Genomic DNA, 25,720 nt, shown 5'->3' with positions numbered 1-25,720 from the left:
AAAACAACTGAACTGTATTGAAATAAATACTGGTGTACCACAGGGATCGGTTCTCTGTCCCATATTGTTCCTGTTGTCCATTAACGATGCGGTGAACATTAGTATATCTGGAACATTCACTCCTTTCGCTGACGATATCACTATGCTGTGACATGGTAAAGATATAAATATACTCGATGAGACAATAGCTCCAGACATACAAAAAATAAAATTTTGGTGTGATTCCAATCAACTCTCTCTTGATATTTTTTCAACCAATGTTATGACTTTCGAATGTTCACTTCGGAATTCATCTGTAGCGAGCAATATCTTTGAGAACAGAGAGTGTACTAAATTTCTGGGACTGTATATATAGACGGTGGACTGAAATTTGACACTCACATCAGAGAGATGGAAAACAACATTTCCACCGGCTGTTATGTAGTGAGAGTTATTGTTAGAGAACTGGAAGTTTATACTCTCTACAAAAGGTACCTATACGATACTTGAGTGAAGCTAAACCACGTGACTCATGCAGGCAATTGTTTATAGATAAAAACATTTTGATGGCTGTAGCTCTTTCTTATTCTGGAGACAGTGTGTTTCATTAAAAAACATCTGGTGAAACTTGCTTTGAAAACCAAACTGGCTTCCACAATATCTTAAATGAAAGCCAGTTTGGTTTTCAAAGCAATAAAAATACGCACGATGCCATCTGTTCATTCCTTTATGATATTTATTCAAAATTCAATTCTGATAATGTAGCAGCTGTGGTCTTTTGTGATCTTTCTAAGAGAAATGACGCTCAAATGGTTTGAATGTTGCCTTTCAGGAAGGAATCAAATGGTAAGAACAACTGGACTTTCAGAAAAAAAAAAGAAATTTTTTTATGGAATTCCACAAGGAACAGTTTTAGGACCCATCTTATTCTTATTATATCTCAATGACATTGCAAATTTGAGCATTTTATTATTCAGATGTGCTCTTGATGACCTGTCATTTGGTGATAACTTAGTGACAAATAACGAGACTCAATCTAAATTTCTAGGTATTCACATTGACGATAAGCTCAAATTTATTGAAAATATCAAACAACTAATCAAATAAAATTTGTTCTGGATGTTATGCAGTGAGAGTAACTTCAATAAATTTGGGAATCAAAACTGCCGGAACGGTGTACTACGCCCTCGTTGAATCCCACCTACTTTATGGAATACCGTTTTGGGGAGTAAGTAATTCATCAGCATTTCTGTCTATATTAGTACTGCAGAAACGGGCTATCTGGTATATGTTTAAGATCATGCCGACACAAATTCGTTAAGCAAAAGATTTTAACAGTTTTATTTATTTTGGAATCGGTTTGTCTCATTTACAAAAATATGTCCCTATTTGAGGCTTCATGTCATTTTTATAGCACCCGTTCCACTACGTTGAAATTGCCAAATCGTTTAAGATATTTAGTCAGGAATTTTATTTATTACGATGTGGTTAAGATGTTTAATTTCTTGCCCTCAGATATAAGACAGACAAATCTGACCAACAAAATGTTTAGAATGAGGGTAAAAATATTTTTGGCTGATTGACCCTATTATAATTTGCAAGAGTTCTATAATGCTAAATTTACGTGACAAAATGTGCATATTTGAATTTAGGTTACAGAAGATTTCCGTTTATATCCTTGTTTAGATATGAATGTTTGATTGTCTGGTGTAATGGGTGTGTTTATCCATGTAATATTTGATATAAATATATATGTTTATATAAGTTTAGTGTCGTCCCCAAAGTATGCACCATATATGGGAAACTTGAAACTTATTTATTAACGGTTTTTCGACAAAAAGTTATTTCTGATAAAAGTTTGTGCATCCCCTAAAACTAAACATGCACCAACAAAATACAGTAAAACATACGTAATATACGTATCTTCAAATAATTGATTTTGAGATAGGACTAAAGTATCCTTATTTTGAAAAATTTCGGGAAATGTTATTTAAAAAAGTTGTTCAGAATTAAAAAATACATCTAAATTTGGAGTCATGGCCATCTAAGTGAAGTTTCATTTGTTCACCCTTTTTTTAAATGGTGACTACTGAAAAAAATTTGCTGAAACGATGAATAGACAGCATCCTGTATACGACATTTTATTTTGAAAGTCTGCAATATTACAAATTGCACAAATTTCACAATTACAACCACGGTCAATTTTTTTGAAGGGTAAAATCATTTTCAAAGTTTTTGGTGCAAAGTTATTTTTATTTTTTGTTAACACAGAAAATTACTCAAAGTTATACAATATTGTAACAAGAACTTGATATTCAATAATATCAAATCACAAAACATCAAAATAAAATAGGTATTTCGGAACTAACTCAATTAAAGAAGTTTCCCATATGGTGTATACTTTGGGGATGACACTGTTTATAAGTGCAGATAATATTGTTAAACAAATCTGGTCACAACCATTTTGATACAATATTTCGACGTTGAACTATAGTGTATGTTCTAACTTTACTTTTCTTTTTTCGTTTTTATATTCACATTTCATATTTATATACTTACAATTCTATTTTTTTTTTCACAAGCTTTGTCCACAAGATTCATTCTTAATGACAATAAAGTATATAATTTTTATTATTTCTATACAATTCGCCAGAGCATACAAAACAATTTGAAATTACCTCATTTTACAATGGTGTGAAGATGTAAAACCATCTGCCAAGTAACTCTAAAGAGACAATACAGAAAATAATTAAAGACGTTTTGAGTAGTAGACCCTATTATAGTTTGGCTGAGGTCTATACCGATCATTTTTAGCCTAGCATTTTTCACATCTATGTATGTTTCAACCATTGTTCTTCATTCAGTGTTTTTTATACTTCAGTTAACATTATATTTTGTTTATTTTTTTATATTCATAGAACATTATATGTATTTTTTATATTCATTTACTAGCTTTGTCAACGAGATTTTTTCTTTGTACAATAAAGTTTAATCATCATCATCATCATTATCATCCATTTCAAAAATAGGCCTGATAAAAATATACAGATACTCACCCAGCAGTGATCAAGAAATATTTTGTTGAGTATTTGAATGCGATCTCAGTCAATATTGGAAACGTTATCCATTAATTACGACTGGAGTCATAAAAATACCTCGCGAATGTTTTGCTTATGCTGGATTATTTATTCTCAGTTTATTTCAGCCGCAGATGAGCATGCTTCATTGTGCTGAAGTATGTTTATAAATAATCAGCGGAATTCCAGAGCAATATTGGGAACGAGAGGATACCTGTTATATCGCTACATGTTCTGGAATCTACTAGTGTTTGATTGGAATTCGAACTAATTTTAACCACTATACGGGGTATCCTGCACCAGTATCGAAAATCGTAACACTTGTCTTTATTAGGAATCACACGTTAAAAGGTAAGGCCTCGTTAGACCCACAAGTTTCGACTTTTGAGGGTTGTCGTTCATACGGGAGCGACATCTGATTACCGGAAAAACAGATCAGACAGACTGTATATCCATGACATAAAAATTTCGTTGAAGAGAAGCAGTAGTGGATTTCTAGTGCTTATTTCTTTCAAACTGGTGAAACGATAAAAAAATGTAAAGCTGGACCACCACAACAGCAATAAAACGCATCTTGCTAACAGTGATAAAACATAATTATTCAATCATACGTGACTTTTGATGCCTAATCATGCAATATGCTCACAATTTGAATACTATCACTATTCTAATCAAATCGAACTAATTGATTTGAATATACAAATATAACTGTGTCCAAATATTAAAACTCTGCATAAATGTAACTAGAGAAACCCACAGAGACAACTGAAATGAACTTATAAATGAGAAAAACGAATTGGTACACTCTGCTGATTTACATAACTTCACAAAAATAAGACAACAATCGAAACTCATTCATGAAATGAGACATATTTAATTCGAATGGAAATGTTATTCTGAATTTGTGATGTATCTAACCACATCAACCGGCAATGCGTGAAAATAGATGGTTATGTGAGCAAGGAAAGGGTAGTACAGTGTGGAGTTCCACAAGGGACGGTTTTGGGACCGATCTTATTTGTTATTTACATCAATAACTTAATAACTTCACAAACCTCCGGCGAAATTATAAGTTTTGCTGGCGATACTGTAATTTTTCATTATGGTGAAACATGGAATGACCTCAAAGTAGAAATTGAGCAAGATCTAAACACAATCATCGTCTGGTTCAACCATAAATTGTTAACTATTAATTTTTTTAAAACTATGTTTCTGCCTATCACAAATTACATAAACAGTTTACCCAACTACAAATTTCTAGAAGCGAAGAACCATAGCAATACTTTGGAAGTTAAGTGCACTGTTTATATTGTCACCAAGAGACTGCTAACAAACTTATTGTTAGACTTATTACTATCAAGGTACGATAGATTGTTGAAATATACGAGGTTAGTCATTTACGTACTTCGTTCATATACAGTGCATTCCATTTAAAACGAGCCACCCTGAATAACTTCTAGTACAATGATCTGCAGGAAAAGTAAAAAACACGTCATCCATAGTATACAGGGGGACATGTTTCGACATATTGACATTTGATGTTACTTCCCCTATCGCACCCCCAGAGTATGTCAGCAATTATTTTTAAATGAATCACCCTATATTGTTTCACATTATCAGATGATCCATGATGAGCAGATTTCAACAAAGTATAAAACATATGGTCTGAGGCTTATGGTTCGGGAACTACAAATTATTTGAGTTGAAAACGAGCCACCTTGAATAACTTTTGAAATAATGATTTCTAGGAAAATTAAAAAATACCTGAACTATAGTATACAGAGGGAGACATTTTGACATATTTACATTTGATCTAACTTTCCCTATCGCATCCCCAGAGCATATCATCATTTTTTTAATGGATCAATTGTTTTGCATTTTTTTGGTATTTTGGAAGCTGTCTGACTTGTCCATTTAGTTCAAGCCTCCAGAAAAAACTGCAGCCTCTTGGGCTCATTGCGTTTATTCTCCCATCTTCCGTGTTGGATATTCATCATATTCTTCTGGACGTAATTTCGTACGTCCATATATGGCCTGCCTCCTGTGATTCAGTGCCTCACATTCGCATAAGATGTGTAGAGCTATTTCTATCCCTTCGTTGCATAATCTGCACCTGAGGTCTCCATTGTAAAGCCCCATTTTATTCAGGTGTCCTTTAAGCGGACAATGACAGGTTAGTAACCCTGTAATTATTCTGAGCCGATCCCTACTATATTGATGTAGTTGTTCGGTTCTTTTCTGGGACGGTTCCCTAATGAAGGTTCTATTGTGTTTGTTGCCAGGTACTTTTGTCCAGTACTCTGTGTGCTTCTTATTGGCCCATGTCGTAATCTGGTTCCATACCAATGATTTTGTTACCCCCAAAGCTGGTTTAGGAACTACATATGAAGTTGATGAACCGTATCTAGCGCATTCATCAGCTTTATCATTACCTGTGATTCCTGAATGCCCTGGCACCCAGTACAAAGTTGATTTGTTCCTGTTTGCAAATTCATTCAGTTCTTCATGGCATTCCCAGACCAGTTTTAATGTCACCTTCGGGTTTGTCAGAGCCCCTAGTGCGCTCTTGCCGTCTATTGAAATATTGATCCACTCAATTCTTTGAAGTCTCAATTTAGTAAGCCTTGCACAATGCAAGATAGTATGCACTTCCGCCTGGAAGACGGATGTGTATAGTCCTAGCGGATAACTGTAGTTTAAATTTCTATCCGCTCGGTATATTCCAGCTCCCGTTCCATGTTTGTCTTCGATCCATCTTTATACCAGGTGTTTTTTCCAAACATGTTTTCGGGATGACTAATGGTCTTCCACTCTTCACGGCTTATGATATTGGCCATAAAGTTTGTGTTGTTAAAGGTGTACTTCGGTGTCATGTGGTCCGTGCACATATTCAATATGCACATCTCCACTTGTTCCAAAATTTCTGTTCGGTTCGATCTTTTTGTAGTTCGGTGAGATTTCCAGTCCGAATTGGCCCATCCTGGCCTCCCCCATTATTACAAAGTGTGAAGGAGGTAGATTCAGGAGTGCCTTCAATGCAGCTGTTGGGGTAGTTGTCATTGCTCCCGTCATTCCCAAACATGCAAGTCTTTGCACCTTGCCTAGTTTGTTGATGGCGGTCGCCTGCTTCATCTTTGGCCACCAGACCAGAGAGGGTTCAACGACCATCACGTAAAGCCAATGTACCATGTCTGGTTTTAGCCCCCTTCATCCTGTCCAAGTGTTGGATAAAGAGGTTTTAGAGGTCCGAGACCCTCCTTTTCAGTCCTCTTGGTAATTGTTTTGCACTATTAAATATTCCATGATGAACAGATTTCAACAAAGTAGAAAACATTTCGGTTTGAAGCTCATAGTTTGGGAGCTAAACATTATTTGAGTTGAAAACAAGCCACCCTGAATGAACTTCTGTACAATCTGTTACCTTGGTTTCATAAGTGTTTATTCCAAAAAAGTCTTATTTTGTCTCGATATGTTTGGATTCGATATTCCCTTCATTTTGTATTTGTCTCATTCTACAATAACGATTACCCACCAGGTGAAGATACATTTGGTGTTTCTGTTTTTGTGAATTCTTGGGAACCAATGGTTCATACGCTTCGAGAACGGATTGAAATAGTGAGTTTGTACCAACAGAATGGAAATAGTACTAGAGCTGCTGCCCGTATGTTCAATGATAATCATCCAGGAAGAAATGTACGACAGAAATACTTCTCGGATTTATTGAACAAATTTATGGAAACTGGATCTGTGAACAATAAAAAGCATAACCGTTCAGGAGTTGTCACCGATGAAGCTATTTGTACTGCACTTTTAGTGCACGTTGGACGAATGGAAAATTCGCAATCTCTTACTACGTTATCCCGATAATCAGGAATCAGTCGTAAAAATGTTTCCAGGTTTTCATCCATTTAAGATTAGACCAGTTCTCACTGAATGGTTCAACTTGCATCAGAATTTCTTGAATAAAATTTGATTTTCGGATGAAGTAGTTGTTTCCCAACAGACGTTTACTAGACCCTACTCTGTAGTTAGTTGGTAGAGATCAATATTTCGAAATTTATTCTGAAATATCTATTTTTTTCATACGGACGATAATTTCCACTTTTGATTTCTAATATCTAAGATAAATGTGTTTCCGAAAGATCTTTCTTTCTGGATATGCAGCACGCTGTAAGATATATGACTCATAATCGCTGACTGACGCGGGTATTTCGAGGCGTACTGACGCATTTCTTGTATATTTAAAATCACGCACCCCACAAATGATATTTCTATCGCATTTTTTAAGTGTTATGAAAACACTTTACTTATTATATACATTCGCTATTTTTGCAGTGAATGAAAGAGGCTGCCGCGCAAAAAGGAGCCCGTTAAAAAACTGGAATGGAAATGTTTGACAGTTTGATGACACTGTATTAACATTCATTTTAATAGGCGCGTGGGAAGAGGAAGTTGGGTCGAAAATAGTTCGGAGTATACAGGGTGTTTCAAATTCGATCCTCACCACTGGGATCTCGGAAACTATGAGAGATACGAAGATGGTTGAATCGGGGCAAAGTTGCGCATTTACATGACTAATTATATGCCGTTGAGAACGTTCTGAAATCCCGAGTATACCCGGAGATATCCGGAAAAACAGAAATTTCGGAAAATGGTTTTTATTTTTTTCTGGCTTTATTTTTCAAAGGATTCGAAAATGAATTACAATTCCACATTTCCACTTTTTCCCTGTTACATAATGGCGTTTTCAGATTTGCAATGCGACGTTTCGTCTTCCGGCCACTATCATCAACTTCATTTTTTCTTATGGCCGCTACATTGAAATCTTTTCGTTTTGAATAGAAACAGATTTCACCTTTTCAATGATGTATCATAAGTTATCATTCTTCTTCGATAAATTGGAGATATTGAATAAAAATTCTTAGCACAATAGGCTTTGACTTTGATGTTTTTAAATTTGACTTTCAATTTGTTACACTCAATGACATATTGTTGTTGTAAAAGTCATTGAATTTTTGGCGAAAAATGGCTTTCACGAATGAGGAAAAAAGAGATATGATACAAATTTATTATAAATACGATAGAAACAGTGTTAGGACAACAGGAAATGTATTTAAACTTGTATCCCGAAAGACGACAACCACATCGAACTATGTTCGAATTATTGGATCAAAATCTCACCGAGTCTGGTTCATTTGAAAAGCCGAGGAAAAAATACAGAGGCAGAATGGACCAGGAAAATTTGATAAATGAGGTATGTATGAGGTAAGTCAGACATTGTGTCCGTTTCAATAAAAATTAATAATTTTCAGATGAACATCTATACGAAATCTATACGTCAAATTTCCTCCGAAATGAATATTTGGCATACAAGTGCTTGGAGACATCTAAAAAACGGTTTGAAATGTTACAAAAATTGCATCCAGGTGATCCCGAAAGGCGATTAGAATTTTGTAATTGGCTCATAAAAAGACCTGATTTTCTTGTTTTCCTGGAAAATGTAATTTGGACGAATAAAAGCACTTTTAACGAATTGTGGGATATTCATCCGAAATAACGAACACATTTGGAACATAAACAACCCCAGGCAGTTCCGAGAAATTCGGCCTGAAGTGCGATTTAGTATTAACGTGTGGGCTGGAATTTACAAAGATACAGTTTTGGGTCCTCATTTGTTTGACGGAATTCTGAATGAAGAAACCTATCACCAGTTTTTAATGTTGATTTTCGAAGAATATTTGGATGGTCTACCTTTGGGTAACTATAACAACATCTGGTTTCAGCATGATGGTGCTCCACCACACACTACCAGACTAGAATGTAATCACCTGACTGAAAGGTGTGGTGATAAATGGATAGGGAATAATGGGCCGGTGAGGTGGCCAGCAAGGTCTCCAGACTTAAGTGTAATGGGGTACACTGAAAAATAGAGTTCAGGGTCAGAGGGTATTTCAAAATATTGAGGACCCTCAGCGCAGCATCGTTAGAGAGTTCGGAAGATTGAGGAGGAAGGAAATTAATCGTGCAGTAAATAATATTCGAAGAAGGGCACAGTTGTGTTATCATTAACAAGGCCAGTATTTTGAGTATTTGCTGTGATTTACTTTTGTCTTCACATATCACATGATTATAGTTATTTGTTCAAAGTTCTATTTTCATTGAAAAGGACACAATGTCTAATCTCCCTCATATATACCTCATTTTTTAAATTTTGATTGTTGATTCTCTCTCCGTATTTTTCCTCGGCTTTTCAAATGAACCAAACTCGGTGATATTCTAATCCAATAACATTGTTCGATGTGGTTGTCGTCTTTCGGGATACAAGTTTAAATACATTTCCCGATGTCTTAGCACTGTTTCTATCGTATTTGTAACAAATTTGTATGATATCTTTTTTTTCTTCATTCGTGAAAGCTATTTTTCGCCAAAAATTCAATGACTTGTACAATAACAAAATGTCATTGAGTGTAAAAAATTGAAAGTCAAATTTAAAAACATCAAAGTCAAGCCTATTATGATAAGAATTATTTTTTTTTAAATTGTATAAGGTTTTAAGTTTTTTAAGATATAAAGTTTCAATAATGTAATATATGGGGCAAATGTTGGACTCTGAAATGTTGACGATAATAATAATCAACGTCTTCATTATTTCCACTCATTAGACAATTTTAAATGTTTTAATCTAAATATAATTCAATATAAATGAAAATGAAAGGCAGAGTTCACTTTTTGTAAAGACTGTTCTCTAAAAAAACTGTTCTCCTGTTCATACAGTCACCATTGTCATATCTAACTATTGTAATTTGCACCGCACTTGATTAATAACTGTTCATAACACTATATTACATATTATTTATAACAATCAAATCATTTATTGTTATTTTCACCTCATCATTTGTGAATACTCTTTTTGGGTTAGTCCCCTTTTGTATTCCACTGAAAATAAATAAATAAATACGGCATCTGTTCCTGACGTCATTTTATCGAGACACGCATAGAATATCTATCTATTGTATTTTTAATTTCCAAACTATTTGTGCATATTCAGTTCACTGAGTAAACTTAAATTTATTTTTCAAAAATTGTGAGTGTCCACCTGATCTGATTGATATCTTTTCATGGTTTCCTCTCTGTGAACCAAACATTGAATACAGTGAGTTTCAAAAAGTTTGCACCATGTGGGAAACTATTTTATCATCCATTTGACAAAAAATTTTATTCCTGATAAAAATTTGTACATTGCAAGAAACTTGGATTTGAGTTGTCAAAATTTTGAATTTCCAAACGGTGTATAGGGGAGAACAAAAAATAGAAATTTTCATCAAGAGTAAACGACCCTTATTTTCGACAGTATCAATAAAGTTTATGCAGAAAAGTCGTTTGTAGTTGGAAACAATATTCTGATTTTGAATCACAGCTACCTACGTGACAAAACAAAAAAAATAAATTTTTTTATGGTTCTAGCCTCATAAAGAGTACTAATATCCCATATACAGCTTGGGCGCCTCCCTCATATTACTATGATCCAACTCATTACTCGAATTAGTATATCGATGTTTGTTGAAATGGTTAAAATTTTTACTAGTTATTTGGTGCAAAATTGATATTTCACTCTGTATGTATGTCTATAATAACTATAGGTTATGTTAGGTTAGGTCCAAAATGAGTGGGTCGGCCAATCGGCCAAATACACCCAGCTACTTAACGAAGCCGATTAGTTTGTATGGTGAGTGATCTTTCAGGTCAGATGGTTAGATAATAACTATAAGTATGAATTAATGATGTGAAGTAGTTGACTTAATTAATTAATGCTGAACAATCGTCAATAAGAGAGTGTGTGTTCGGCGAGTCTTGGCCTACACCTGCCTATATAAAGGAGTTGTTTCCTAGAGACTTGTCCACCTTCCTATTATAAAATAGAATAAAATTTTTTGACACTTTTTGGAACTCACTGTATAAGTGATATAATATGTGCATTTTACATCATCATTTTACATCATTTCATTTCAATAAAAATCATATATTGTTCAATTGTTACATCAATAATCGAACACAATGCCACAATTTGGTGTCCTTCATATCAAGTGGTTATTGATATGCTTGAAAGTCTTCAAAATAAGTTTTTAAGGTACTCTGCATATAAACTGAGATAGCATATTGGTGAATATGACTATAAAATTATTTTGGGCATTCTTAACTTGAATACTCTGGCTCATAGAAGATTAGAATCAGATCCTACACTACTTCATAAAATAATCAATGGTAGCATCATTCTCCGGAACTTGTCGGACTTATAACTTCAAATGTGAATTCAAGGAGAACAAGAAATTCGGAAATCTTCAAAGTACCCGTTTGTCGCACCAAGTATGACCGAAATGAATCTGTAGGTAGAATTTTGAGACTTGCAAATACATACAGTGAAGATTTAGAATTTTTTAATTCTTCTTTAGAAACATTTAAAAAGACTATGAGAGCATTGTAATTCATTAACTCATTTTTATAATTTTTTTTATTTTATTTTTTATATTTTTCCTTTAACCTAGCTTAGAATACTGTTAAATACATATGTGTGAACTTGTTAATTATTTTGTAAAAAACAGGCATTGCCGTAAATGAATAAATAAATATGTGAGGTCCAATATTCTATCGCTATTTGGTTTACCTACAGCATAATCAAGGAAATGTCTCCTAGTCAATGATATTAGCCAACATATTGTCTTCTATGTATGAATTATCAAATCAATGCAAATCAATTGAGTTTTCCATCCCAAATCAATTTGTAATAGCAAACTTCTCGTGACTTAGTCAAAGAAATGAATACGTTTTGCCAGAAGCCTTCGAGCCCCTTACAATAACTTGGTACGGCCCTGTCACCCAGCTGAATCTAACTGTATCCACTATCATTACAACGGCACTCACCTTAAAGAGGACAATCGATCCAAAACTTGGTTCTCCATGTCGTCAGTTTTCGCACCAGAACTGCCACGCTTCAAAAAAGTGATTGGCTGATTTTTTTTAATTCCTCTTCAAATGATCGCACTGTATGTATGTATCCAGCGGGCGCCGGTAAACGGAAATGACCCAATAGACTGAACGAAATCAACTAACCTGAACCGACAATTCGAATCACGGCTTTAAACCATTGACGTAGATTGATCCCCACTCGAGGCTCTTCATCATCAATGAGAGGGTCTTCGGTTTATTTTTGTGGGGCTTCTGTGGCGGAACGGTTTTTTATTCGCAGGTCAGAGGGGGTTTTCCATACAGAGACCTACAGGGTGAGTTATAACTTCCTTTTCGGCCTACTTCCGTGTTTCGGAAACTAATGGCAAGGATGTTTTTAAACGTAGCTGTGGGGAAAAGTTTTGTGACATCCCTCGATACTTACTTTGAAGTTTCTTCAAGTTGCAAGACTCGTTAATAACAATTTGACGAGTTTTCTTTGGTAATGAAATATTTCAGAAGATTCGCAGGTGGTTTTTGAACTTTCAGAAAAGCTGTCATTTCAAACTGATACGCAGCAGAGATATATATACAAAACTTGCCTTCAATAAATATTTATATATATTATATATATTATTAAATTTAAATATGTACCCCTGGTAACTGCAACTCATTCAATTCAACTCATAAGTGTGTGAGTTATTGTGCTAAGAGTGACACTGTTTTTGTTGTTTTCAAAACAATGGATTGAAAACATTTTCGTGTTTTAATTTAACCCTATTACTTGATCGGCAAAAATACCGTTCAAGCGAAGAAATGGCTTGAAAACCTTGATGGCAAGAAGATTCACGAACTTCTGACAAAATCTGGTGAAAATCTGTGTTACGTCAATAATTGATTTTCATTACGCATCGGCGAATTCCATCATACATTTTCCAATATTCCAATCCTCTAAACGGAGACTCACTCTTTGGTGATAATGATCCCGTACGGGTAGAAAGGTATCAAAAAATCTTATTCTTTCAGTTCCTTATGTGTGAAGAACGGACGGAGATCGCTGAAAACCATAAAACCAGAAGAATAACCATACCGAAGAAAATTCACGAACTCGAAACAGAATGAAAGAAGAATTTTCCTTTACACCCAACAGTGAAAATTTTGTGGCAAATCGTACCCTGAAAAAAATAAAGACGGCCGTCGCCTGGTCTTTGTCAATCGTCTGTGACTTGGCCAAGGTTGCGCTCAACTCTACTTGTGCTTCTCGATCGTTCTAGATTTCGCGAAAATATTCTTATCTGCTTCCGAAGACTTCCATTGGGATATATAAGCACTACTAACAGGCAGATAGTGCTAGTCTAGTGGAAAGTGCGGTACAAAATGAGCTAATAAGGCGATAGATAATTGCAGTTCAGTTAAACTTTTGTGTTGTATTGGCAGTGTAGTAGAGAAATGTTGGAATGATGTGAGATCTGAAACATTGGAATAAGCAAATGAAAATAGCTCTTCATTCTTCAACGTAAAAATGCCACTTCTACCTTCATCCCCTTCGAATGAAAGGTACAACCCCCAATTTTTCAAAAAGGAAGTATAGGTTTGTGATATATCGTTTGAATATGTAATGCAGCAAAACGTACTGAAATGTAGAATACGAAAAATAACTATGGATGTTAACGAAGTATATGTGAGCCCAAGAGAACCAAGACCGAGAAAGCACGATCAATTTTGTAATTTGTTGACCGAAAACAACACCATAATCTTGCCCCAGCCACCATTGTCACCAGATTTTGCCCCCTGCGACTGTTTCCTGTACCAAAGATTGAATAGACTCATGAAAGGGCGTCATTTTGCGTCGATTGAGGAGATTGAAACCAAATAGCTGCCGGAGCTCAAAGATCAAAAAGTGCATACCAGGATTGTTTCGAAAATCAGAAAACATGCTGCCGCAAGTGTATCATATCTGAGGGGGACTACTTTGGAGGAAACAAAATAGAAATTGAGGAATGAATACATATTTTTTGAAAAAAATCAAAATTCACCTCAATTTTTTAACATATCTCGTATAGGTACACACTCTCATCCACAAAAACAATAGATGATTCAATTGTTACTTTACCACTAAACTTATTTTTGTGTTATAAGCAAGAATTTTCGTTTGTTTGAAGGTGATTGACAATGTTTCATGATGAATTTCACTAGTTCGGACTTCCATTGTCTACTATATAAAATGATTTGAAATCCCAGAAACAACTAAAAAAGAAGAATTGAAAATGAATAGCTGAAAATAACAATTATATTAACGAAAATAAACCTGAAATGAAATAATAGTGAAATAAAATACAAGTGAAAATAGAACAATTGAATAAATATAAATGAAGAAATGAAAAAAGAAAATAAAAATAAAAAGTGGAGAGATTTCAAGTCACGTTAGTTCACGACGTTCCGATTGTTAGTATCTACAATCGTCTTCGGGTGATGACTGGACTGATTCCTCTGAGAGATGACTATTTATAGGTCGTTCGAGTACTTTCACTTATCCCTGCTTTCCATTTTCCGCTTCACTGGTTCCGTGGGAGATGACCGTTTTGGCGGGAGCTGGCCATTTTTCGCTTGATGATGGGTTTCCATATGTTGCGTATTTCTACGCTGGCTTGGCTGAATACGTTGTTGGACAACATGTATGCGACTTCCTTGAACTTTCACCCAAACCAATGTTCCTCTCTGTGCAAGATCTCAGCTTGGGACCACTCGATGTTGTGTTGATGGGTCCAAACATGGTCTGCTATTTCTGATTTGCTGGTTTCCCCTCGCTGTGTGTGTTTCTTGTGCTCGGCAATGCGAACATTCAATGGCCTCTTAGTTTCACCAATTTAGGATTTTCCGCACTCACAGGGTACCCGATAAATGCAATTCTTGGAATCGCATTCCGCGTTTGGTGGCCTGGTTTTCGTGAGGCTGCTACGGATAGTGTTACCGAATCTGAAGCAGGTTCTGATGTTGTATTTGGAATCAATTCTTCTTATCCTCTCCGATAATCCTCTGATGTAGGGAAGTGCAAGCACTGGTTGTGACGGCTTCTCTTCCTTGCGAGGCTCCTTCTGTCTTTTAGCCAAAGTCTTTTCTACCATCGCTTTGGAGTAGCCATTTCGTTGAAGATCATTTTTGACGATGTCTAGTTCCTTCTCGAGACCTTCCTTCGTATTACAGAGCCCAAGAGCACGGTCTAATAGGGTCCTGATGATTCCTCTTTCAGTCGATTGATGGTGGTTGGATTCGTGGTTCAGATACTGTCCCGTATGAGTGAGTATACCGAAAACCCACTCATACGGGATGTGACGTTAATATAATTCTTATTTTCAGATATTCATTTTCAATTCTTCTTTTTTAGTTGTTTCTGGGATTTCAAATCATTTTATATAGTAGACAATGGAAGTCCGAACTAGTGAAATTCAAGAACTTTTGTAATCTGCATGATGATAGGTTCAAAATAGTAATATTTGGAAAAGGTATTTTGTAAGTTTACAACAGAATTGACATAATTCATTGGGTCGTCTCATATTTTGACTCTGCAGGGTGTATCCTTGAGAAAATAGTTCAAAGATAATATCTGTGTGCTCTGTTATGCCAAATGACCCCGCAGGGTAGACAAGTTACGTAAAATAAAGCTTATTATCCAGCAGGGAAGTTCAGGTGTAAGCAACTCTACCGTGTAGATTGAATGCCCAGAAGACTCGAGTCCGGAATTTATTTTTAATGAACGGCGTAATTATTTCCGAGCTATAAAGACGTCTTTCTGAGGTAATTTGACGACTTGAAGAGGGTTCTTGAGAATTGGGGAAGATGAGCCAGATGCAGGCTAATTCAATTTAGTAACAATTTGAATGAAGGGCTCGTTTCGGAAGATCAACGCGGGACACTCAAGGGTGATCTCACGTGAAAAACACGGGATAACACGTGATAGGAACTGATTTCTCGAGAAGGAAAGTGAATCAGTGCCGAACATTCTACATTTTGGTGAATTCAAATAAATATTTGTCTCTTTCAATCAGTTGAAATATCACAATGTTTTCTTTAGAAAATACTCTTTTCATTGTTCAAAATGTATGCAATCGGGAAGTTTTCTAGACGGATATGATAGTAATATCTACCATATTAGTACGCCAATCATCTGAAGCATTCCATACACATTGTAATTGTTCATCACATCATACACTTTGAATCAGTATCTGTCTCTGTAGTTATCGCTAGATTAAAATAGTCGCGTTAGAAAATAATTTCAAGCGGCCTCACAAACCGATGCGACACGCGAAATAAAAAAAGGTTCCACTTGCGTTGGTTTCGTTTTGCGTAGGTTGTCTGTTTTAGTGTTATATTTAGTTGAATAACAACTAACCTATTCCAAAATTAAAATCGGTATTAGTTACAAGCTATGACAAAAAAAATCAGACATACATGTTCTGTTGCCCTTGCGAAGCCTGGTAGGGTTGCTAGTAATAAAGAAAAGTAATTCAAGAATGCTATCAGATCAACTCTTATTCTCATCAACAATATGTAAATATTGGTCGAATCATAGTCAAAATATTTTAATTTGAAATTATTAGCATCGTCCATTAGAATTTCCGCCAACGTTTATCATAACTTTGAAAACCTATTAATATCGTAATGCAAACATATGGCGTGAGGCGAAAGCTTTCGATTATGGCCAGAGATTTAATAGAATAGAAACTCAATTCCGACGAACTAATTTTTGTGTATGAGAAAATCAATCAGAAAAATCAACTGATTTTTCTGAACATTTTCGCAAAATTGGTAAAAGGAGAAGTGAATATAATATAGAAGTCGAATCTAGTCATCTATATTTAGATATTTCACTATTCAATCTTCTGAAATAAGTTCTAAAATGATTTTTATGGAAAATATCAAGCAGGGCAAGAGAAGGATGCTGAAGAAAATCATATATTTTGTTGTATGGGAAAGTTTTCTAGCTAGAAAATAATTTATGCTGTGCTGTTTGGAACGTTCCTCTTGAAGATCACTTGGTGATCGATCGAACCACGTGTCTAGGTGTTGAAAATAACGATTTGGTGTTGAGAAAAAATTCCAGTAATATTCAGAAAAGAATTGTCCAGTTTCAAAACCAAATAAGATCGTGAAGTAAAACTAAATACTGTTAGGTTGTTTCGAAAGTTTGGTTCATTTCTTTGTCAAGTGTTTGTGTAGCTCTTTAATAAATATATACTGATCAATAAAGAATTTTGGACTGTATACATTATTACTGTCCATTGTTTCCAAATTTCAATGTTTTGCATAATTCTTCTCTACGAATTCAAATTGTTCAATAGCGCTGTCAAAGAAAACAAATAATGACCAGACATTTGGCATTGATAGTGTTATTGAACGCACTATTCGACGTTGATTTGCGGAATTTTCTATCAACGACTTATTGTAAAAACCAATATATTGCTGATGTGTGCTGGAGTGATGAGACAAGTGTGCTGATGATCAGCACACTCATCTCTTCATTCCATTTGGATTCCACGACATCGGCAACGGAGACACATCTTCACCGGCAGCAATAGGTTGCATATCTCAATGAGGATCTAGAATTGATTTCGAATTGAGGTAAAAGTAACCAGGTTCCATTGAATTGAACCACAATAATGCCAGGTCAGATATTTCCAGTTTCTGCTTCGATAAGTTGGTTGGGGGTTAATATCGACACCAATATGTCAAATCAAATCAAATCAAAATGTACTTTATTGTCGAAGATGAAATCTCATTAACAAAGTGTTACTATTCTAAGAAATATAAGATACACAACTTAAAATATATTGTCGAAGATAAAGTATCATTGTCAAAGTGTTATCATTTCAAAGAATATCTGCTATATAAAAATAGATGTTTGTTGGTTGGTTGGTAAATGATAAACTTCTACATCGCTCATCCGATCGAGATGAAACTTGACATGTATAAGTAATTTTTCATAGAGAAGGTTTTTAGGCTATCAAATTTTCTGTAACTCGCTACTAGATGGCGCTGTAGAACAATTTTTTGAAAGAACTGTTCTACAAAGCTGCGCACGCCTAAGTTCGTTGATTCTGATTCTATCAAAGCATGGAAACAGCAGCGATACAGCAACATAGTTCTAGTAAGTTATACAAATTGAAGGTAATATTCGAACATTTGGTGATTTCAGCATTTTGGGGTGAAAAAGTAGTTAGAATGTGATAATATAGATGCTACATATTGAAATAAATAATAATAATAATGAATATTCTCACGCAACACATAAATGTAAGTATGAGAATATAGAAACTATAAAACATAAAAATATAAAAGTGAATGCATAGAAAATAACAGTAAGTATCAACTTCGTAAACATTTTCAACTATACAGTTCAGAGCCGAATGTAAACATCAAGCAAAAAGTTAAAAAAGTCACAAAGTTTAAATACCAGTAGGTGCTGAAACACAATAATTAAAATTAATAGTTTATATGATTTAAATTTATGTATGAATAGAATTCATCTGAAGAATAAAAGGCCTTTGGAATCAGAAGCTTTTTTACAGACTATCTAAATTTAGTGGTAGGTACATGTTATGCCTTTCATCTCAATTGACAAATGGTTAAACATTTTTTTTCCATTGTTTATGAAAGACCTGTCTATTTTTGATGATATTGGAATCGGTAAACCTAAATTGAGCTTATTTCTGGTATTTCGTCGTGGTGAAATGAAAATTTCCTTCCTGTATTTTTTTTGCATCCAATATAAGTATGGGAGGCAAGGTCAAGATTTCATGCTTTCTGAATAAAGGTCGAATAAAGGTCGAATCCAACTCTACACATATTTCTAACTCCTCTTTTTTGTAGTACAAACACCCTATCAAACATGTATTGGCAACACGTTCCCCAAAAACAGATGTCACCTCACAAACCACAAGAGGAGACTAAATCATCTGTCGGTAACAAATAAGACAGATGGGTATCCGCGGCTAAGCTAAACAGTGGAGACGGGAGTGGGTTAAACAACTTAGCAAATTTCAAATAGATCTTAATGGGCGCCAGGTAAATTTAATCCTCCAGATACCCTAAGTAACTCACAATATCAATAACTTACCAATTAATATTGGAAATAAAAGATAAAAATCCCCAATATGATTTATTCAGTAATCCTAACTTACAGGGCTTAACCAACAACGCTTCTAAGACTACAATGCAATATTCACACTACTACACGATGTTCAAATGTCAATACACGAGCGCGGTGTATATAACCACGAATTCAATCAGTCATAAATTACGGTAGTAACGACGCTCAAAAAAAACTACAATACGTCGAGTAAAACTACCACGAAAATTGAGTAGGTGAAATCGTAAATACTAGTATCGGATGGTAAGACAAACTCGTTTGCGTCGCGTGAGCTCAGGCGTAGGCGCATCGGTGTCAATCAGCAATCGTGAAAGGAAGAATGTACCTCAATTTCCGTTTCACAAATATCTATATCAATCAGGCATCAATAAACAACTCTTAATCAATAAACGATAATCAACACTATATCAACAGGTATCAATAAACATAAAGGCAACAATTATTCAAATAACTCAGTATATCACAAATATTCAATTAAATCAATTATAACTTGCGTGCTCCTCTTGGGCCACCCGGTATATGTTGTTAGGCTACCCCGTGGTTCGACGGAAGTGGATCACCCTGTAGTACTGCTGAGATGGATCACCCTGTAGCACCACCAAGATAGATCACCCTGTAGCACCGGTGGATCACCCTGTAGTACGGCGGAGATGGATCACCCTGTAGCACCACCAAGATAGATCACCCTGTAGGGCACGACAAGCTGGACCAGTAATGGATCACCAAATAAGATCCAGAAAGAAAATAAAGGAAAACAGGAACCCTTGACGAAGACAAAAAAAAGCAGGAAGAAAAGCAGGAAGAAAAACCCTACGGAAGAAAATTCTCAATCAGAATCAGATGAAACAAGGTGAGATTCAACCCCCATTCAATAGGACTATTTGACTAATCAATACCCCTGGTATATTTTCATCAAGCAAAGTAGCAAGATAACAAGAGTATATTTTTGGGTGCCCTGTATAACCATATGATCCGTAAAAATCAAGAAAATTGAATGAGTGTTGAAACCTCTCTTCAATACTAATATTCCGTTGAGATATAACGATGGAACCAGAAATTACTAAAATCATTTAAAACACATTTAATGGTAAAATTCTTACCCTGGCCAAGGGGTTTTCTATACGATTCTTCGTGTGCGGTGTTCTGCACGGAAGTCCTGCTGGGACTTGATGAGTGACTGAGGGCCTTCTGTTTCTTATGAATCTAGAGACGAGAAACGAAGGTTGTAGAATTGAAGAAGTGATATCATAGCTAAGATCACATGAGAGATGCGACAGTGATTCAGACATACCTAATTTCGGAAATCCTTCCACCTGGCACGAGTTCGGTATCCACCACAAATCCTCAAAAGAGCTTAAGTTTCCGACTGCAAATATCCACACCAAAATGACCAATCAGTCTTCCACTATACAATCCTGACTTGTAGAAATAATCCCCGTGAAGGATGGCACAAATACAACCAAATATATCCTACAATCAGTCTGATGATACCCTTTGAACTCCGAACCAAGCTCACCGAAGGCTAACTTCCAAATACTAAGAGAATGCCACATCTGACAGCTAACCAGTTGTTGCCACAGTGCATCCAATCTACACTACAAGCACCAAGGGGGCGCTGTGCACAACATCATAAATCTAACAATTCCTCCACAGCCACTTGATACATCATCAACAAGTCCATGACCCATCAAAACTCCTTCTCAAAGCAATGCAACCCTAAAACAACCCTTGACAACTTGAGTAACCGATCAATCCCTCACCCGTGAACAACTGTAGAACTAGTTCGGTGTAAGTCGACGGAACGACACTACGAAAGTTCGGCAGATGTCAACCAACAGCTGTCTCTTAACCTTGTTTACGAATATTTACAAAATATATTGTTCCAACCTATTTTCAACTATTTACCAATCCTTATTCATGCGATGGAATAGAAACATATAAGGTAAGTCGCCATAACCTTCCCTTTCAGTACAAATATTAGAGCATTCATATTATGCAGAATATTTACCGAAAATATCAAACAGTATTCAGAAACCCAGAGGTAACTAATATTGTTTTTCAGGCGATATGGCTCTAATATGTAGTAATCCTTCTGGAAGTGATGAATAACAATCTATGCAAGAAATATTCTCGGAAAGGTATAGGGAATAAGGCAGACAACGGCTGAAAAAAATGATAGGTGAAGAAAACTGAGAAACAAACAATAACAACTATTTCAACCTAGCGAGGAATTTCGGATCTCCAACGTCGATTGGCAATAGGAGAATGCGTAAGTACTGGTCAAGCAGTTAGTCAGGGAGCATACATTTATTCTTATACATTTCAGGTATGGTTTTCTATGGAACGGAAGATTCCCATTACTATGATGTTAAATGAATAAAAAGAACTTGTAACTGAATTACATTGTTAATATCCTCTGAATAAAGATCTTAAAAGGTAAGGTAGTGTTTTTGAAAGGTCACATAAGAGCAGTCTGTGACGAAAAGTTTGTCATCAATAAATGACAATTCTGTCGATTCCATAGTAAATAAACGAACAATATCTACAATATTTACAAGTAAATTTAGACCGTTACACAGATACCGTATCTCAGATGGGAATCGATGAGAGCAAAGCACACATTTTTTGCCATATTGATGCTCAGTTCATTTGCTGATACTCTCGCTGGAAAGCATCCTGGTGAAATTTTTTCACATAGGTTATTTATGTGACCTTCAAAGTCCAAATTTTTATCAATTTGTAATCCCAGAAATTTTGCTGGCATTTTATTTTCCATTAATTGAGTACCCAGCTAGATATTTAGTGTGGAGCACTTGGCATTGGCATTCTCGGAATGCCAATATAGTGTCATCAGCGAATTGGGTTATTTCTGCAGTTATATTAATGCGGGCTAGGTCGTTAATATATAACAAAAAGAGAATTGGGCCTAGAACAAATCCTTGTGGAACACCACAAGTCACTGTTTGGATATGGGATATGTTGTCCGGGATGTTCTGAGTACGTTCTGACAGGTATGATCTGAACCATTTCAAAGATATATCTCTAAAGCCATACACTTCTAGTTTTTGTAGCACAATCGCTACAATCGCTGGGATTGCAAAGGCTGCTTCCCGAAAGCTTGGAAAGCTTTGTCTCTCTTCTATAGATACTTTCACTGGAAGTGTTCACTTGGCATATTTGATTCCACCAACAGCGGTACATATCAGAAATACGCGACGAACTATGGCTGCTCTTCGTTTTGAGGTTCAACTCAGTACACCTCTAACTTCACTGTTCACGAACTCTTCCATCTGCAGAAGTTTGTTTATGTGGAATAAACTTTCAGAAACGGTTCTTCATAACATTATCGATTAATCAATTCGTTAACCTTGTCTATGAAAATTGGAAAAATATGGATCAGCATTAAAACAAAACTTGTATTCGTATAGAACAGATGTCAAAAAAACTACGGCCCGCGGGCCAAATCTGCCCGGCAGTGTCATCAATCCGGCCCGCGACAGCCAATGATTTACTATCATCAATCTTACCCAATGATTACCTAATTGTTGTTACTATCGCTGTGATAAGTTGAAGAAGAAAACACAAAATGATAATTACTCGGTTTTATTTACTTGCAAGGTAAAACTTAACGACAGAAATGATGACAAAGAAAACTTAACTCAAGTATCTAAGTTTAAGCATATTAATAACTAACAAATAATTGAAATGAATCACAGTAAAACGAAAACACTAATGTAATTGTGATTTTCCACTGACAATACTTTGTAGTTGTGGATCAATTTTACTTGTACCAATTATCAAAAGAGATTTGAGATGATCATCGGTTAATTGATATCTGTGAACATTCTTTGTGTACTTCATCTTGAAAAACGTTTTCTCACACAAGTAAGTAGTAACAAAAACAGAAAACAACCCAAGAGCAAATTTATGCAAATTATCAAATTGTTTCAGTGGAAGACTCTCATAAAATTCCAACAAAGATGAATTTTGATATTTGTTCTCAAGCAAATCAATAATTTCCATTTGGACTTCCGGAGCCAGGGTTTCAATGTCAGAATCAAAAAGATTTTGAAAAAGCTTAATTTCATTCGCAATTACATCAAAATCTGAAAAGTATCAAAATTTATCTTCAAAGCACTCAAAGTTTCGATTGCAAAATTGACGGGAAATTCAGTCTCTGTAGTGTGGCTGATTATTTCAAAATGTGTGGAACATTTATTACGTAATTGCGATTGAAATAGTATTATTTTCTGCCTGAAGGATTTGATATTGGTGTATAAATCAGGGAGAAGCTGATTTTCTTCTTGCAATCTCAAATCATTTGTCAAATCGACATAGAAGGCTTACTTCCACATCTAAATCGGCAAAAGGCCGCTGCTTCTCATTTAAAAAAAATTCGATCTCTGCTCGAAGTTCAAAAAAGCTCAAAAAAGCGCCTAAGGACTTTTCCGCAACTAAGCCAGCGTACGGCAGTATGATATGGTAAATCATTTTCTCCAATCTGTTGAATAAACTCGCGGAATTGTCGGTGATTCAGCCCAGTGGATTTGATAAAGTTAACAACTGATATGACTGGTTTTAGAACTTCAGACATATCCAAACATTTTCCGCATAAGGACTGTTGATGAATGATACAATGTAAGACTAATGGTTTTGAACCACCATCATTTTCTACAGCCTTTGACACAAGTGCAACCACTCCTTTATTTTCACCATACATATTTTTGCCTCCATCAGTTGTTATAGATTTCAAATTTCTCCATCGAAGGTTCTTTTTATTAATGGCATTTTCAACTCCCTCAAAAATATCTGCCCCAGTTGTCATGTCGTGAATACTATCTATCAATATCAAGGAATTCTTCATATACTTCATAGCTTTTATTCACTCCGCGAATAAAAATCAACACCTGAGCATTATCTCTGGCTGGCGCGAGTTGCAAACTCTTGTACAGTATTTGCTTTGGTAAACAAAGATTGCTGCGATTTGACTCCGCGTTTCAAAGCATCAAATTTTTACTCCCGCAAACTTCCTGTATACTTGGAGTAACTTTGAAGATGTTTCGATTCATAGTGTCGTTTAATGTTATAGTCTTTGAGAACAGCTATGGTTTCATTACAAATTAAACATAGCGCCTTATTACTGAACTCAATCACAAAATACTGAAAGTTAAATTTTTCTTGGAACGTTCTGCATTCACTGTCGATTTTTCTCTTCTTTTCCATACTAACAAATCACACATAAAAACAATAAGTCAAATCAAAATACTTTTATTGACGGGTGTTACTTTATTTCACGATAGACAGTTTCGCTTCTTTCACCTTTCCTACGCAGACTAACTCGCAGTTGCACCGCTAGCCTTTTTATATGCAAATATTACTGCCATCTCGAGGTGATCGGAATACACTAGCTAGAACCAGAACTTTCTCGAACCAACGCGGTAATTCCAAATATTTAATTACGCCTAATGCCACCTAGCGGGTAGCTGAAAAAGATAGTACATAGTACCACTACTCGCCACTAGATGTCGTTAAGTGTCACAATACACAATAATAATTGAAATGCAAAAAAAGCGTAAGTTTGCTTATGTCACGCACTTTGCGACTATTATAGTCTAGAAATATAGTTGAGGGCAGAAATTGGCTCTTGGAACAAACTGAAAAAATCATTATGGCTCGAAGGCTTCAAAGTTTGGAGATTCCTGGTGTAGACAAATTGAACCATTATAATTTTTAAGACGACGTAAAATCGACTTTCAATAGCTCACATAACGGAATGATAGAAACATGAAAATACTATTTTGTGAAAATAATCAAGCGATATTTTTAACCCGAGATTGATTGGGAATGAAATGAATGTAGAAACAATCAAGACAAGATTATTGTTCTCGAATTGAAAAGTTTAGAACCATCAAAGTGGCCGCAAATTTTCCACAGTTTAAATACATTCAGTTGGTTTATGCTAACGAGAAACTGGTCACTTTTATAACGTCGTTATAAGTCGTTAAATGGATTTGATCGCTGATGAATATAAACAGTCGAAACATGGTGTTTAACTTTAAGTAAAGCCGATCACTGAACTGCTTGAATTTTTTATTTTACCAGTTTGAATTTTCATTGTCTAATTTGATTATGATATGATTTTTTGATTATTTAATGGAATTGAATCAAAAAAATTAAATATATTTCATTAGTATTTTTTTTCAAAATACAGAGGCCGATAGCTTCTTCACTTGAAGAATGTAAATAACTGTTTTCATCGCCTTACACCGCTCTGAGAATATTTTAAATATTGAAAAAACAGAAGTGTAATCGATGTTCTAGAAGTTTCCAAATGGTGTCTGTTGAAGCAATTTCCAGGAGACGTATCCTGTGTAGATTTTCTTATAGGACTAAGTATTTAATCAAATGTGTTGAATGTTTTGGAAAAAGGGTCAACGGTAAGTGTCGCAAATGAAAGTCATTGGAAAGGAAGAATATTTTCGCTAATCAAACTATATTGGTATGTTCGTATTGTCTCTTATTGAGATATTAGGGTAAAAGAGGGTAATGGGGGTCACTTAAGCGAGAACTCGAA

The 25,720-nt window shown here is 35.3% G+C and overlaps 1 protein-coding gene across 2 annotated transcripts in view; it reads right to left on the bottom strand.

Moving 5' to 3' along the window:
* The window catches only part of LOC111501798 (uncharacterized), a 46,233-nt gene that overhangs the window by 2,353 nt on the left and 18,160 nt on the right, over positions 1-25,720 (bottom strand). The window contains exon 1 of one of the 2 annotated variants that reach the window (XM_023155714.2): positions 11,976-12,202. The exons of the other annotated variant lie outside the window; for it this stretch is intronic. Within the exon in view, the coding sequence (XP_023011482.2) occupies positions 11,976-12,013 (38 nt within the window). The 5' untranslated portion in view covers positions 12,014-12,202. Of the gene's footprint in view, positions 1-11,975; positions 12,203-25,720 lie in introns of those variants that run through there. 2 annotated transcript variants of the gene reach the window in all.

This window comes from Leptinotarsa decemlineata, unplaced genomic scaffold (genome assembly GCF_025532065.1).
Source record: "Leptinotarsa decemlineata unplaced genomic scaffold, Ldec_3_MD MMD2_tig00001719_RagTag_RagTag, whole genome shotgun sequence".
Classification (NCBI taxonomy): Eukaryota; Metazoa; Arthropoda; class Insecta; order Coleoptera; family Chrysomelidae; genus Leptinotarsa; species Leptinotarsa decemlineata.
Note: the sequence above shows the minus strand (reverse complement) of the source record. Positions and strands in the feature narration are given on the sequence as shown.